The sequence below is a fragment of the Fundulus heteroclitus genome, chromosome 8 (assembly GCF_011125445.2).
Source record: "Fundulus heteroclitus isolate FHET01 chromosome 8, MU-UCD_Fhet_4.1, whole genome shotgun sequence".
Lineage (NCBI taxonomy): Eukaryota > Metazoa > Chordata > Actinopteri > Cyprinodontiformes > Fundulidae > Fundulus > Fundulus heteroclitus.
In genome coordinates this window covers 25135681-25148362 of record NC_046368.1, presented here as the reverse complement: position 1 = coordinate 25148362, position 12682 = coordinate 25135681, and the positions used below count along the sequence as shown (strand labels likewise).

The following is a 12682-nucleotide window of genomic DNA, read 5'->3' as shown; positions in this document are numbered from 1 at the left end:
TTCTATCTGTTAGGTTGTAGAGGGCATTTATTAAATAACTAGTTTCTTTAACTGTGTGTTGAATTCGATAGGAATACATCCAGATGTTGATGCCGCCGCTGATACAGAAGTGGAACCAGCTCAAAGATGAAGACAAAGATCTTTTCCCCCTGTTAGAAGTACGTCTTCCCTCCAGGATCGCCACGACGTATCGGTGGTTCGGTTCAAGTTGTATCACGGCTTTATTCTTAAAACGTCCCGCTGACGGCGTCTCCTCCTGCCTTCCTCAGTGTTTATCCTCCGTCGCCACAGCCCTTCAGAGTGGCTTTCTGCCCTACTGCGAGCCTGTTTACCAGCGATGCGTCAACCTGGTCCAGAAGACGCTGGCTCAGGCCATGGTGAGTCCGCAGGCCTCAGACACGTCCCTCTGCCCCCACCACCGTTAAGTCTGCGGTGATCCGTCTGGCACATGCAAGGTTTATTTAAGGTTTAAAATAATTCAGCAAACCTTATGAGAGCAGTTCCAACAGGATGTTAGAGAGAGAAAGAGAGATTATTGGGCAGCTTTACTGTATTTGCATTGTAGACGCAAAAACTGTAAATCGGATCCCGGTCACGACGCTCTGATTGGTGCATTTCTGACCGTTTTTATTATAATTTGATGAAAAGATTTCCTTTTTTTTTTTTTTTTCACCGTCCAGCTTCATCAGTCACAACCCGATCAGTACGAGGCGCCGGACAAAGACTTCATGATTGTGGCTCTGGACCTCCTGAGCGGACTGGCTGAGGGCTTGGGCGGCACCATCGAGCAGCTGGTTGCTCGCAGCAACATCCTCACGCTCATGTATCAGTGCATGCAGGTAAGGAGCTGTCGGCGCGCGTAGCCTGATAAGCCGGTGCGCCGACGGGGGCCTTGTTAACGGGATGCTGATTCCTCCGACTTCAGGACAAAATGCCCGAGGTGCGGCAGAGCTCCTTTGCTCTGCTTGGGGATCTCACCAAGGCTTGCTTCCAGCATGTAAAACCCTGCATCGGTACGTCCCCGCGTTCTTGTTGTCGTGTCTGAATCCAAGCTCGGTAATGAGCGGTTGGTCGGTCACCAAGTTTATTTAAATTTTTTTTCCCTTCTTGCAGCTGATTTTATGCCCATACTGGGCACAAATTTGAACCCAGAGTTAATATCCGTGTGCAACAATGCCACCTGGGCAATCGGAGAGATATCTATCCAAATGGGTGAGTGAAACGCTTCCCTCCTGCTCTCCGGCGAACTGTTTTGAGAACAATGAGCATCATTTCCTCTTTTAACCGCACCGCACAGGGCCCGAAATGCAGCCGTACATCGCCATGGTGCTGCACCAGCTGGTGGAGATCATTAACAGACCCAATACTCCAAAGACTCTGCTGGAAAACACAGGTACCACACGGTGGTAGTGCTGAGCCAGCCACACAGGGAGGTGCTCACTTACTCGCTCACCCACTCTCTTAGCTCCTATTCAGTCAGTCACTGACCCCACTCACAAGGATGCCTGTCCTGGTCTTTTTTTTTTTTTTATCTCTGTCCAAACAACCTTTCTCCAAGAATGAGCCTTACAGGTTGGGCCGGTTTCGCCTAATCTTCCTCAGCTGCTCCAGTTATTGATTCGCAGCCTGCCGCAGAGAGCGCCCGGTTTTCAGATAAAAGAAAACAAAACCGCTGGCAAGCTCCGGCGCTAAATTCCTGACGCTCCTGAAAAGGAACCAAACCACGTAAGAGCCCAGTCTTGGAGTTGACTAATCTGGACGGACTGACAAGCGCAGTAGGAAAAGCTTGAGATGCCCTCACAGCCTCACATAGTTACCAAAGGCACATCTCTCTCATCGCTTAAACGGTAATCCGGAACGATTGAGAGAACGCCTCCACCTGGCGCCCAGCTTAGAAATGTCTTTTAATTCGCTAAATGGTTACACTCTGCTTTTGTTTTCACCATTTTAAGAATTGCAATGGAATGAGTTAAAAATAACCATCTGATGCAAACAAAACGCATGCAAGGGTGAAGTGTGACCAGCCAAAAAAAGACAAATCAGGGATTCTGTAGACGTGTACCTGTTTGTTTGCTGTCAGTTTATGTGTTGCTTTTATTTACTGTTCTATAAATGTGAATGCATTTCTGCTGATTGATGTTAAATGTTAAGATTGGCTGACGTTTAATGCAGGATGCGTGGTGATTTAAGAGTAATCGTGAATCTCAAATCGCAGAATCCGAATCTCTTTTCAGTATGCAGTGCCTAGCAAAGGTGTTCACACTCCTGGAACCTTTCCACGTTTTGTTGCAGTGCAGCCACCAACTCCAACGCATTTTATTGGGATTTTACACGTCGCACAAAGAAGGCATATTACTGTGAAAAAAGAAGGAAAACAAGATGCAGCGTTTTAGTGAGCCTTTTTAAGCAGCCGATTTTATTCTGGTGACTGTGAATAAAAATCTGGTGCAACAAATTCCCACATAATGTTACCAGATTGGTAAATATCAAACATTATGTCAAACCTCCAACATCTTATGGAGAAAACGGTTCAGTCAATCGACAGGCAAAAATTCTCAAACCTGCCAATACATGGCTGTCCACTTCAATGAGGAGACTGATGACCAATCTGGAGGAGCTGCAGACATCTGCAGCTCAGGTGGAACTATCTGTCGAACTATTATTCATCCACGATACAATTCTGGCATTTATGAAAAAGTGGCAAGAGCAAAGTTGCTGTTGAAGAGAAGCCATGAGAAGACACGTTCGCGTTTTGGGCAAAAAGCACGGCAAGTTTATTTATGAAGCACTTTTCAGTGACAAGACTAGTCAAAATGCTGTACATGAACAAAAAAAAAATCACATTGCCACATAGGAGACACAGCAAACGCCTGGAAGGAGATGTTCTCCTCAGGTGAGATTAGAGATCGACTGACACAGGTTGTTTAAGGCTGATGCCGATTATTTTGACCTCAGACAAACCGATACTCGACATGTGTTGTCAATTTTCATTTTGTTTTAATTTTGAGGGCCTATTCTTGAAGCCGAAGTAGTTTTTTTTTCCTCCATTTACATGATAAAAATGACACAATGATAACAAATGTTACATAAGTCTCAATTTCAACAAAAAAAAAACATTTAATAGAACAAAACTTGGTAGAACATGTTAGTATATAACAATAAAAAGTTTTCACACTTAAATGTTTATGCCCTTTGTGTAGCAGCATGAGCCCATTGTAGGGCAAATGACCTTCCTGAGAATATCTTCTGTTTGATTTGTATATTAAACAGCGTTTTTTTCCCCTACATAAAATAAGACTATCTCTATAAGTGTTTTATTATCACATCTATTATGTGAAGACAACACACTAATGGGCCTTGAGAACGGCATTAAAATGAAAATTCCCACGGGACAACTATCCCAGCCATACAGCCAGAGCTACCGGGGATCGATTTATACCAGTGCCTGTCCATCTGTAACAATGGCCTTGTCAAAGTGCGGACAGACATCTGAGAATCTGTTAATGGGAATTCATGAGCTTGAGCTACTTTGCAAGAAATTAGCAAAACCTTCTCTCTCCCTGATGTACAAAGCTAGTAGAGACATTCCCCTAAACGGCTCGCCGTGAAGGATGGTTTTACAAAAACAAATGCACACCACACTTTTCAGATTTTTTTATCTTTTCATTTTACTTTTTCAGTCATGCAAAACATCCCAATTAAATTCGTTGAAGTTGGCTGCTGTAATGTGATTAATGCGGTTCAAGGGAACGCATACTTTTGTAAAGCGCTGCTTTAAAACACCGCTGACAGAAGATTAAGGGAATTAAAGAGCAAAGTCCGACTTTGCCAGCCATGTGTAAAGCGTAATGTGAACTATATTTCCAAGAAGTGGAACTAAATTTAAAGCAGTCGTGTCGTGCCAAAGCAACAGGCCGGCGCGGCTGTGAATTCTTGGAGGAGGACTGCGGCACTCCTAAGTTTGCCTCTGATCAGCTGATCCTGCACTGAACTTTACTCTGACGAGCGTACCATCCGCTTTCTGCATGTGTCATTGGACTGTTTCATAAATGCCTGTTTGTTAATGAGAATGTTGCATAGTTTTGTGTCTCTTAAACTTAGGTGCTCCCTCCTCTCTGCCTCATAAGAACCTGCTGTGCTGGATACTAGTCTCCCTCCATGTAGTTGGCTTGGAGTAATATGTCATTTCTTTTCGAAAAGAAAACAAACCAACCAGATATTTCTGTTTCTTATTGAAATCAACATTTGTGAGTTTAAGGGAGAAATCTCTGAAAAGCCACGTCTTGCTTTTTTTCTTTTTTTTTTTTCTTTTTGCTCACCTGTTTTTTGGGTACTGTGCATTTTAGCTAAGCTAATGAAATTGAATCCGTTTCAGATTTGAAAAAGCTGTTTGATCCATAACGGTTGCTGCAAGCAAACATCCACGTTTGCCCTAATTTATATTTTGTTTTTTTATATATGAATGTCTTGTCAGAGTTGTCAATGTGTTCTCCCTTAAACGTTCTGTATGTCTTTTTTTAGAGTGCCATGTTTTACATTCCTGCCCACGACTGAAGGGGGCAGTAATAATCAACGCTAGTGAAGTCTTCTGTTTATTATCATACACAGATTCTGTTGATTTTTATGTCTCTGAGTTGTTTGTTTTTTCTTTATTTTTTCTCCTCCCCCCTCCTCATTGCTCATGTCTTCGTTGGCGTTTGGTGGTGTGTAACCGTGATTACGTTACCTTAGCAATAACAATTGGTCGTCTTGGTTACGTTTGTCCTCAAGAGGTGGCACCCATGCTACAGCAGTTTATAAGACCCTGGTGTGTATTATTCAATCTTTTATTTAATTCATCTTCTCTCTGCTCTGCTCTTCTCGCCTGTCGCCTGCTCCTCCCCCCTTTTCTCCCCCCCCCCCTGTTGCTCTCCTCCTCTCTTCCTCACTTTCCTTCTGAAACGAACTTCTTTTTCAGTTTTTTCTTATTAGTTTGTAATCATTGCCAACCATGTGACTAACACTGTCCTTTTTAGGTCCTACTTGTGATTTTTTTCTTTTTTTTTTTCTTCCTTTTTTTTTGCCTCAATAGCACCTTCATGTATTATAAATTAATTTGTTTAATTTCTAGTTTTTTTGCCATTAATTGTCGCTAACAACTTTTAAGATGCATGGGATCAGTCTTGTCACATGCCTGCTGGTTCAAAAAAAAAACAGAGAAAGGATGCCTTTAATGCCAAAAGAGCATTCCCTAAATCCCTTTCTCGTTTCATAGTCACCCAGCTGCATGTCCTGTCCCAAAATTATCCCGACCCTTTCTAGTAAATCTTTCCAAAACAAAGAAAGAAAGAAAGTTGAAATCAAGGTGCTATACATGAGGTTCTGCTGAACACACTGCACATAGACAACAGTAACGTTTTATTTTTGTTTTATTTTTGTTTGTTTTTTAAGTCAGTGTAGATGCAAAAACTGATATGTTTGGTGTGCATGCTTACTGTGTCGTAGTGATCACAGGTCATGATAGATGTTTTTACAGCTAACAAAGACTAGCATTATTCAGAAAAACGTGATTTTTTTTTAAGGGTTAAGCAGTAGGCTGTATTTGTGTCTTAAGTAACTTTCCTTGATTAGCAGTAATTAGCCTTATGTAGTGGAAGCTGTTTCCTTAACTTGTCACTGGATGATGCTCTTGACATATTCAATGTTGAATTTGGCCGTCCCTGCCGTCAGGTGCACCTCTCTGCGAAATATAAGAGACAATGAGGAGAAAGACTCTGCGTTCAGAGGAATTTGTACCATGATCAGTGTAAACCCTGGAGGCGTGGTGCAGGTGAGCTCCGGCCGCGGTCGTTAGGCTCTCTGAAGCTGCAGAAGATGAAATGTTGCCTCACTTCTTGTCTTTGGAACAGGACTTTATATTCTTCTGTGACGCAGTGGCCTCCTGGGTAAATCCAAAGGACGATCTCAGAGAAATGTTCTACAAGGTAAAATGTGTAAATGTGTGGAACGAATGACTGGAGGAATAGTAAAAAAAAAAGTTGAAGTGACCCACCTGCCCCCATAGGCCGAGGGTTGTAATAGCAGATGCTAAAAGGCAATACGTTGCAAAAATGTTTGTACCCGTTAAACATTTTACAATGATGATCTTCAACTTCAATGTCCTTTATTCAGATTTTCTGTGGTATATCAACACAGAAGGGGCACCAGATTATAAGGTGCATTAAATATTGTTCCCTAGTGTGTAATATCACTCTGCCCCTCCCCCGTACACAGCTCTCTCCTGAGAGGGAGAGCTATCCGTCTCTGTTGGGAGGACAGAGTACATGGACTACACTGCCCTGTTTCTAACATAAGGCCAAAATAAATGTAACTCTGATATTGAACTAACTTTGTTTATTGTTACTCGCGCATACTCCAGGTGCGGGCTGCCTTACAAGAATGCACTTCTATTTTCGACATTACCGTCAGGCAGTTTTGTAGACAGCTCAGGGGTCCAATTAGGTAGTGACACAGTGTACCCTAATGCTCCGAATATCCATTGAGCGAAGCGGCTTCGTTGCTAACCAAAGTCGTACTTACACATTTTAACAGATTTTTGAGCGCATTGTACCACATAAAATCGATCAGTAAGCACAACTTTAATCAGATATAAGGCGCACCATCAATTGAGAAATTTTAAGGATTTTAAGTGCGCCTTATAGTCCAAACAATAGGGTACATTGAAAATGTGTTTATACCCCTTAAGCATTTTCCCATTATGACCACAAACATCAATGTTCCTTATTCGTATTTTCTGTGGTACACCAAGTCAAAGCAGTGCACTAATTCAACACGGAGTGAAAAGGATGGAGTCACAATTAGGCACCGCTGTGTGGAATCCCAACAACATACCTGGTTTGTGTATGTAACTTGTGAACACGTGAAACGATTCTAGGGGTATGAACACTGTCAGTAAGCGCGGTAATCCCCGAGGATGATTCTGCCTTGTATCAGATCCATTTTCGATAAGCAGCGGTTCTTTAGAACTTGGCATTAAACCTTCCTCTGTGTTTTGGTTTCAGATCCTTCACGGGTTCAAGAACCAGGTGGGCGAAGAGAACTGGAGGCGCTTCTCAGATCAGTTCCCGCTGCCCCTGAAGGAACGACTGGCGACCTTTTACGGGGTGTAAAGGTCTGCGCAGCACTGTGCCTCATCGCGGGGTCAGTTTCCTTCAGGACACAGAACACGCGGGACCCCCCCGACGGGGGGGAGCAAGCGCCGCCGTGAACCCATGCTTCGTTCTAAAACCGTGTCTCTTCCCTCCGCAGGTTATTCACCATGGGAGACAAGATAGGGAACCATCCCAGGGAACATGTTACCCTTTACAGGGGGGGAAGGGGTGCAGACCCCTCCCTGGCCTGGAGGAAGGGGTGGGAGGGAGGTGGTAGTAGCTGCAGTTCTCAGTGCCCTTAAGCGCAAGCTGGGGAGGGGGAGAGACTAGCAGTGCAACCTTATCATGGGAGGATCATTCATTTAATCACATCTCAATCACAATTAATGGAAATTATCACCTTTTTTTTTTTTTTTTTTTTTCAATTGCTCTACAGATTTCTTGCTTTCAGGACGACTGAAGAGAAAGCTTAGGAAAAACCAACCAGTGTCTGTGAGGTATTTGTTCAGGACAGACATACATTTCTGAAACCGATGGAAGAAGTCTTAAGATTTCGGCTGATTGTTTAATCGTGATCCTTTTTATCTGATGCTAGGAAAGCATTTTATCGGACGTTGCTTTCAGAACGCTGCATTTAATCATCCGAAGTCGGCGGCGACTTCGGGCGCACCCAGGACAGAGGCTCTTGGTAGAGCGGTCGTTCTGGGATTAGGTAGCATGCTTATTATATTGTGGAAAGCTGTTGAACATTAGTGATGTGTGTTGACAGCTGTCATTGCCATTTGATAAGGCTGTTCTTTGACCGTGTAATCTATATTTAAAGTGCGTTTGGTTTTCCTCCGCCCGAGAATGGCAGCAGCCGTCCGTAACGTGTAGCATGACAGGGTTCTCGCGCCGCGCTTTAGGCGGGGGGGGGGGGGGCGTTGAACCTCGGCTGTGACATGACATTGGAGTGTGAGTGTGTCTTGTTTCGTTACGTGGCGTGAATGTAACAGACATCTTTATTAGAGAGCATATCGAATCTTTAGCTGCCTATATTCACCGTTTTTTTTTTTTTTTACGTTTTTGTTTTTCATCTTATCACCTGAAATGTCCGAAGGAAAACTGAAGTAGATCACGCAGGTTAGCAACCTGTGTGTCTGTCCTTTTTTTTTTTTTCAATTATTTTTACCTCGACGATACGATACGCGTCTGTAAGTTTTGTGACTTTTTGCAATCAGAAGCGCACACCCCATGAGGTCCGTGTAGAGTATGTTTGTTTCTCAGTGTATTGAACCTCTGTTGCTGGTTGTTTTAGCTTCCTGTGTTAAAAGCATGATCCTGAGGATGACTGTGTTCTGTGTTGGGCGGTTGTCACTGTGGGGTACTTGGATGCTTTCATCTCTTGCATGTTGGTGGCCCCTCGCGCAAAAAACACTTGGCGGGACGAGGGTTGCGGGACGGAGGGGAGCTTCGAATCAATGGTTTTTTTTTTTTGGTTTTTTTTAAGTGCACAGTAAACATGTATGTATGTATTGCAACACTGAGACATGAGCTTGCATAAAGCATAATGGAGTCCTCTCCCTTAACCCTCCCCCCTCCAATAAGTGGATGTAGTTTTTAAAATACTGTGAAGAATGTTTTTAATGTGTCTGCTTGTTATGTGCTTTTTTTTTTTTTTTCAAGTGTCAAACTGTGTAAAGTTACAGCCTGAATGTATTCCATGATGAGTTGCAGAGATAGTAACTTTTTATTTTTTTTTTATTTTTCTTTCTTTCAAACACCCAGCCAGGCATTTTTTCCTCTGCTGGCCAGAGTAATAACTGCAGTATTTAATTCTTTGTAAAAGCGCACATAAACTAAAAATGTACTAAAAAGTGCTTGAATGAATGAACGATGTAGCCAAAACCCTCGTGATGATTAGCTATCGCTGCTAAAACGTTTTCACCCAACGCAATAAGCAACGTGATGCAATTGGACTGTAAACGTAGCTTTACAGTTATGAGAATATTTCCAGCACCTTTCAAAAGTATTCATGCAGCTTGAACCTTTTTTTTCTTTTTCCGTTTTGGCACATTGTGCGATAGACACACCGGGCGGCACGTAGCAGTGAAGTGCATTCAGCCCCCCGAGTCGGACCAGCTTTCACTGCAGTTACAGCTGCAGGTCTTTTTGCCGTACGCCTCTGTCAGCTTTGCACATTTTTTTTTTGCCCGTTTTTCTCGTGCCAATGAGGTCAAGCTCGCTCAGCTCAAATGGAGAACTTCATCTCTGAGCAGTGATTTCTCAAGTCTTGTAAAAAAAAAAAAAAAAAAAAAAAAAAAATCCCAAAAATTCTTAATTGGATTTAACTGTGGACTTTGGACGGGCCGTTCTGTTACACGAACCAGCTGAGAACTAATCCATGTGGCTGCAGCTCTGCTTGTACGTTTAGCTTGTCCTGCTGGTAGGTTGACCTCTGCTCACAGTCTCCAGTCTGTCTGCGCTGGCCTCTGTTTCAGCTCCATCCATCTTCCCATCAGTTCTGACCAGCTTCGCCACAGGCTGATGGTGCCGCCGACTTGTCACACAACGAGGATGGTCTTTTCTTGCGATTGTGCGGTGTTCGGATTCTACTGCATATGGCTTTTTTTTTTTATACCAGCCCAAAGGTTTAAATTTCATCCTTTTTCCACCAGAGTGCCTAAGGTTATTCTGTCAACAGAATCTCCCACCTGAGCTGTGGATCTCTGTAGCTCCTCCAGAGCTACCACGGGCCTCCTGGCCGCTTCTCTGGTTAATTCTCTCTTTCCCTTCCACTTCAGAGCTACGTGCTGCTTCGTGTTGCTCTAACAAACGGGGTTCCAGTGAAACACGGTGAAGCGTGTGATTGTAGCGTGACAAACTGTCTAAAAAGGGAGCACTTTTGAAAGGGACTGGAACTGGTTTTCTTGTAGGTAACATTTGACAAGTAAAAATGCAGGATGTAAAACATCATGGAATACAGAGGCGAATGTGTTTTTCTGATTTTTTTTTTTTTTTTTTTTTTGTTGTTGAAGTGTTTTTCGTCCAGCACATTCCAGCTGTTTGGGATAACACAGAAATGGCGTGATCACAGCTAGATGGGGTGTGTTCAGTCCTCCGTATTCTTTCACTGACAGATTGTACGTCTAAATAAAAAAAAAACGACACAAAAGAAAAAAAAAAAAACCCACACACAAATGAATGCCCGTTGTTACTGTGCTGTCCTTCTGACTTGACCGCTGCTAAACATTGTAGTTGCCACTTGAATATGTCTTTTCTAAGTGTAAACCTCAGGTTGCTTTTGTTCCAGTGTTTTTTTCTTTTTTGTTTTTTGTTCGTTTTGTTGAAATAATTTCCTTAACGTGTACACCTTGTATGGAGCCCCCTTAAATGTCCGGAAGAAATATAAAAAGCTGGATCTTCATGTAACAAATGGATTACCATAGATTTGAGCTGATGTGTTCCCTGCAGCACTGTGAGCTGTCAAACCTAGAGGTTAAAAACAAAAACCCAACAAAAACAAACATTTCAGCAATGGTAACTTGCACATGTTTCATCTCCTTTTTGCCTAAAGTGATTGTGATTGAACTTAAAGCGTATAGTGAAAATCTCTACACAATGCCATAAGAGCAAACATTTGAGATGTTGTTGATTTGCATTAGTCGTTCAGTATACTGTGTTGAAACGAAACCAGGGAGTTTAACACAACGAGAAGAAAAGTTTGCAAGTCCGAGTTCGACTTTCTACAGAGCTTTATCAAACGACTGCATTTTCTAAAGCACCTACCAGTAGTTAGCGACGACTGTGCAAAGAGCTCCTGTATTCTGTAATTCAATTAGCCTTTAAACTTCAATAGTTAATCTGCCTTCACCTTTTTTGCTAAGAGAAGCAAAAACATCATTTTGATAGACTTGGTTTCATTTTTTTTATGAGCTGCTGAATAAAAAAAAAAAAAAATAAGTAATACTTTTGGGGCCACCAAATATTTTGGATCATGCAAAGACTCTATATTGTACTGTAGTAATTTTGTAATATTTGTAAGATGATTTAGTGGGCGTGACTGATTACCATTGCTTGAATCTGTACATTGTTCCAATAAATTGTTTACATTACGACGGGCCCTTCGCCTCCTTCTTTCCATGGATAGTGCAGAGAGCACGGTTGCCTACTGTAGCAGGACTATCTTAACGTGCCAGCCTCTGACGGCGTCCAAAAATCAAAACATGTGCCGCATTTGCATTGCAAATAACGGGCGCCGGCTTCAGAGAAATCTGGAACTCCAGCAATGTGAGAACTCGCCGAGCCTTGAAAGAGGTTTGATCCTGTTAAATTTATAGGCTTAACCCAGAAGCAGACCTGCTGTCGCCAGGCCAGAAAGGCCTTAAGACGACCCCAGTTCAACTCTGCCCTGGAGAGTTAAAAAGCAAATCACTTTAGCGTATGCATTTAGACTCCAGCTAGATTTTAGTCAAACTTTAAACAAATCCATTAATTAAAGAACCAATAACGTAAACAAAAAAACAACAGTTTAATCCCTGAATCTACATCTACTTCAAAACCGTGGAAGGGAACCAAGCATCTATTGAGGGATTATCTACATCCAACCTACAGTAAGTGAAAAGAGCAATGCTGCACGTGAAAATGTTGCATATTTCTCACCTATTAACTTGCTAAATGGTGGTTATATGACACAAAAGCTAAACCCTGACCATCCCGTATTATAAACTCTCATGTTTGGAGTACAATCACTGAAGCAGTATAGGTATTGTCTGTGGAAAAGTACTTTTTTATGTTTATACAAAACAGCACTTTGACATTTTTTTTTTTTTTTTACTAATACTTACCCGATGTGTGGCTGCTTTGTTTCCCACAGAAAAACTGCAACCAGTTTCTGAATTGGCAAATAACTAGAGACAGTTTCTTTATAGTTTACTTTTAGCTAACTACTCATAAGTACACTTTTTTGTTTAAAGAATGGACACCTCTGCATAGCGCCAAACTGTCCTAATATCTACCAATTTACTGTCCAAACTAAACATTTATAAATTAAGTAAATTACTTGTCAATTGCAGGTTATGACAAATATGCAATGTAATGGTGTTGTAACACCTTTATAACGTGTGTAATGTAAAGACTATTGGTCTAAAGACCTGCACTAATGCAGCTATTGTCTCAAGGCAGAGTTAATAGCAGGGTTGTCCAAAGTGTGGCCCGAGGGCCATTTCTGGCCCCTGGACTGGTTTTCTGCGGCCCCCAACTGCAAATCAGGAATGGCTTGACCCACATGCACAGGTTGATGCAGATGTAGACTTTTTTTTTTCTTTTTTTATTTGGGCAAAATCATTAAAAACAAAATAAAATCCTAAAATTTTAAATGTTAAGTACAACACCAATTATTTGTCTTTTATTAACCACACTTTTTACATTCTCTAGAATTTCATAGCAAATAGGACCATATCTATCCAATGCCTTTTACTCAAATACAGACTTTGGTGCACCAAAATCTCGTTTTAATTCATCTTGTAAAGAAAGCCAAACACAGCAAATGTTTTCCAAAGTGAAAAACTGAC

The 12682-nt window shown here is 42.0% G+C and overlaps 1 protein-coding gene across 5 annotated transcripts in view; it reads left to right on the top strand.

The window, feature by feature from the left end:
- tnpo1 (transportin 1) overlaps positions 1-11224 on the top strand; it is a 30653-nt gene extending 19429 nt beyond the window's left edge. For 4 of the 5 annotated variants that reach the window (XM_012853019.3, XM_036140416.1, XM_012853018.3 and 1 more), the window contains 11 exons: positions 72-158; positions 270-377; positions 681-839; positions 926-1013; positions 1114-1212; positions 1298-1393; positions 4732-4807; positions 5710-5809; positions 5889-5963; positions 7041-7179; positions 7288-11224. In XM_012853019.3, coding sequence (XP_012708473.2) covers positions 72-158; positions 270-377; positions 681-839; positions 926-1013; positions 1114-1212; positions 1298-1393; positions 4732-4807; positions 5710-5809; positions 5889-5963; positions 7041-7148 — 996 coding nt within the window. In that variant the 3' untranslated portion in view covers positions 7149-7179; positions 7288-11224. Of the gene's footprint in view, positions 1-71; positions 159-269; positions 378-680; positions 840-925; positions 1014-1113; positions 1213-1297; positions 1394-4731; positions 4808-5709; positions 5810-5888; positions 5964-7040; positions 7180-7287 lie in introns of those variants that run through there. The other variant, XR_001165186.3, reaches the window with a different exon arrangement.
- Positions 11225-12682: the final 1458 nt, after the last annotated feature.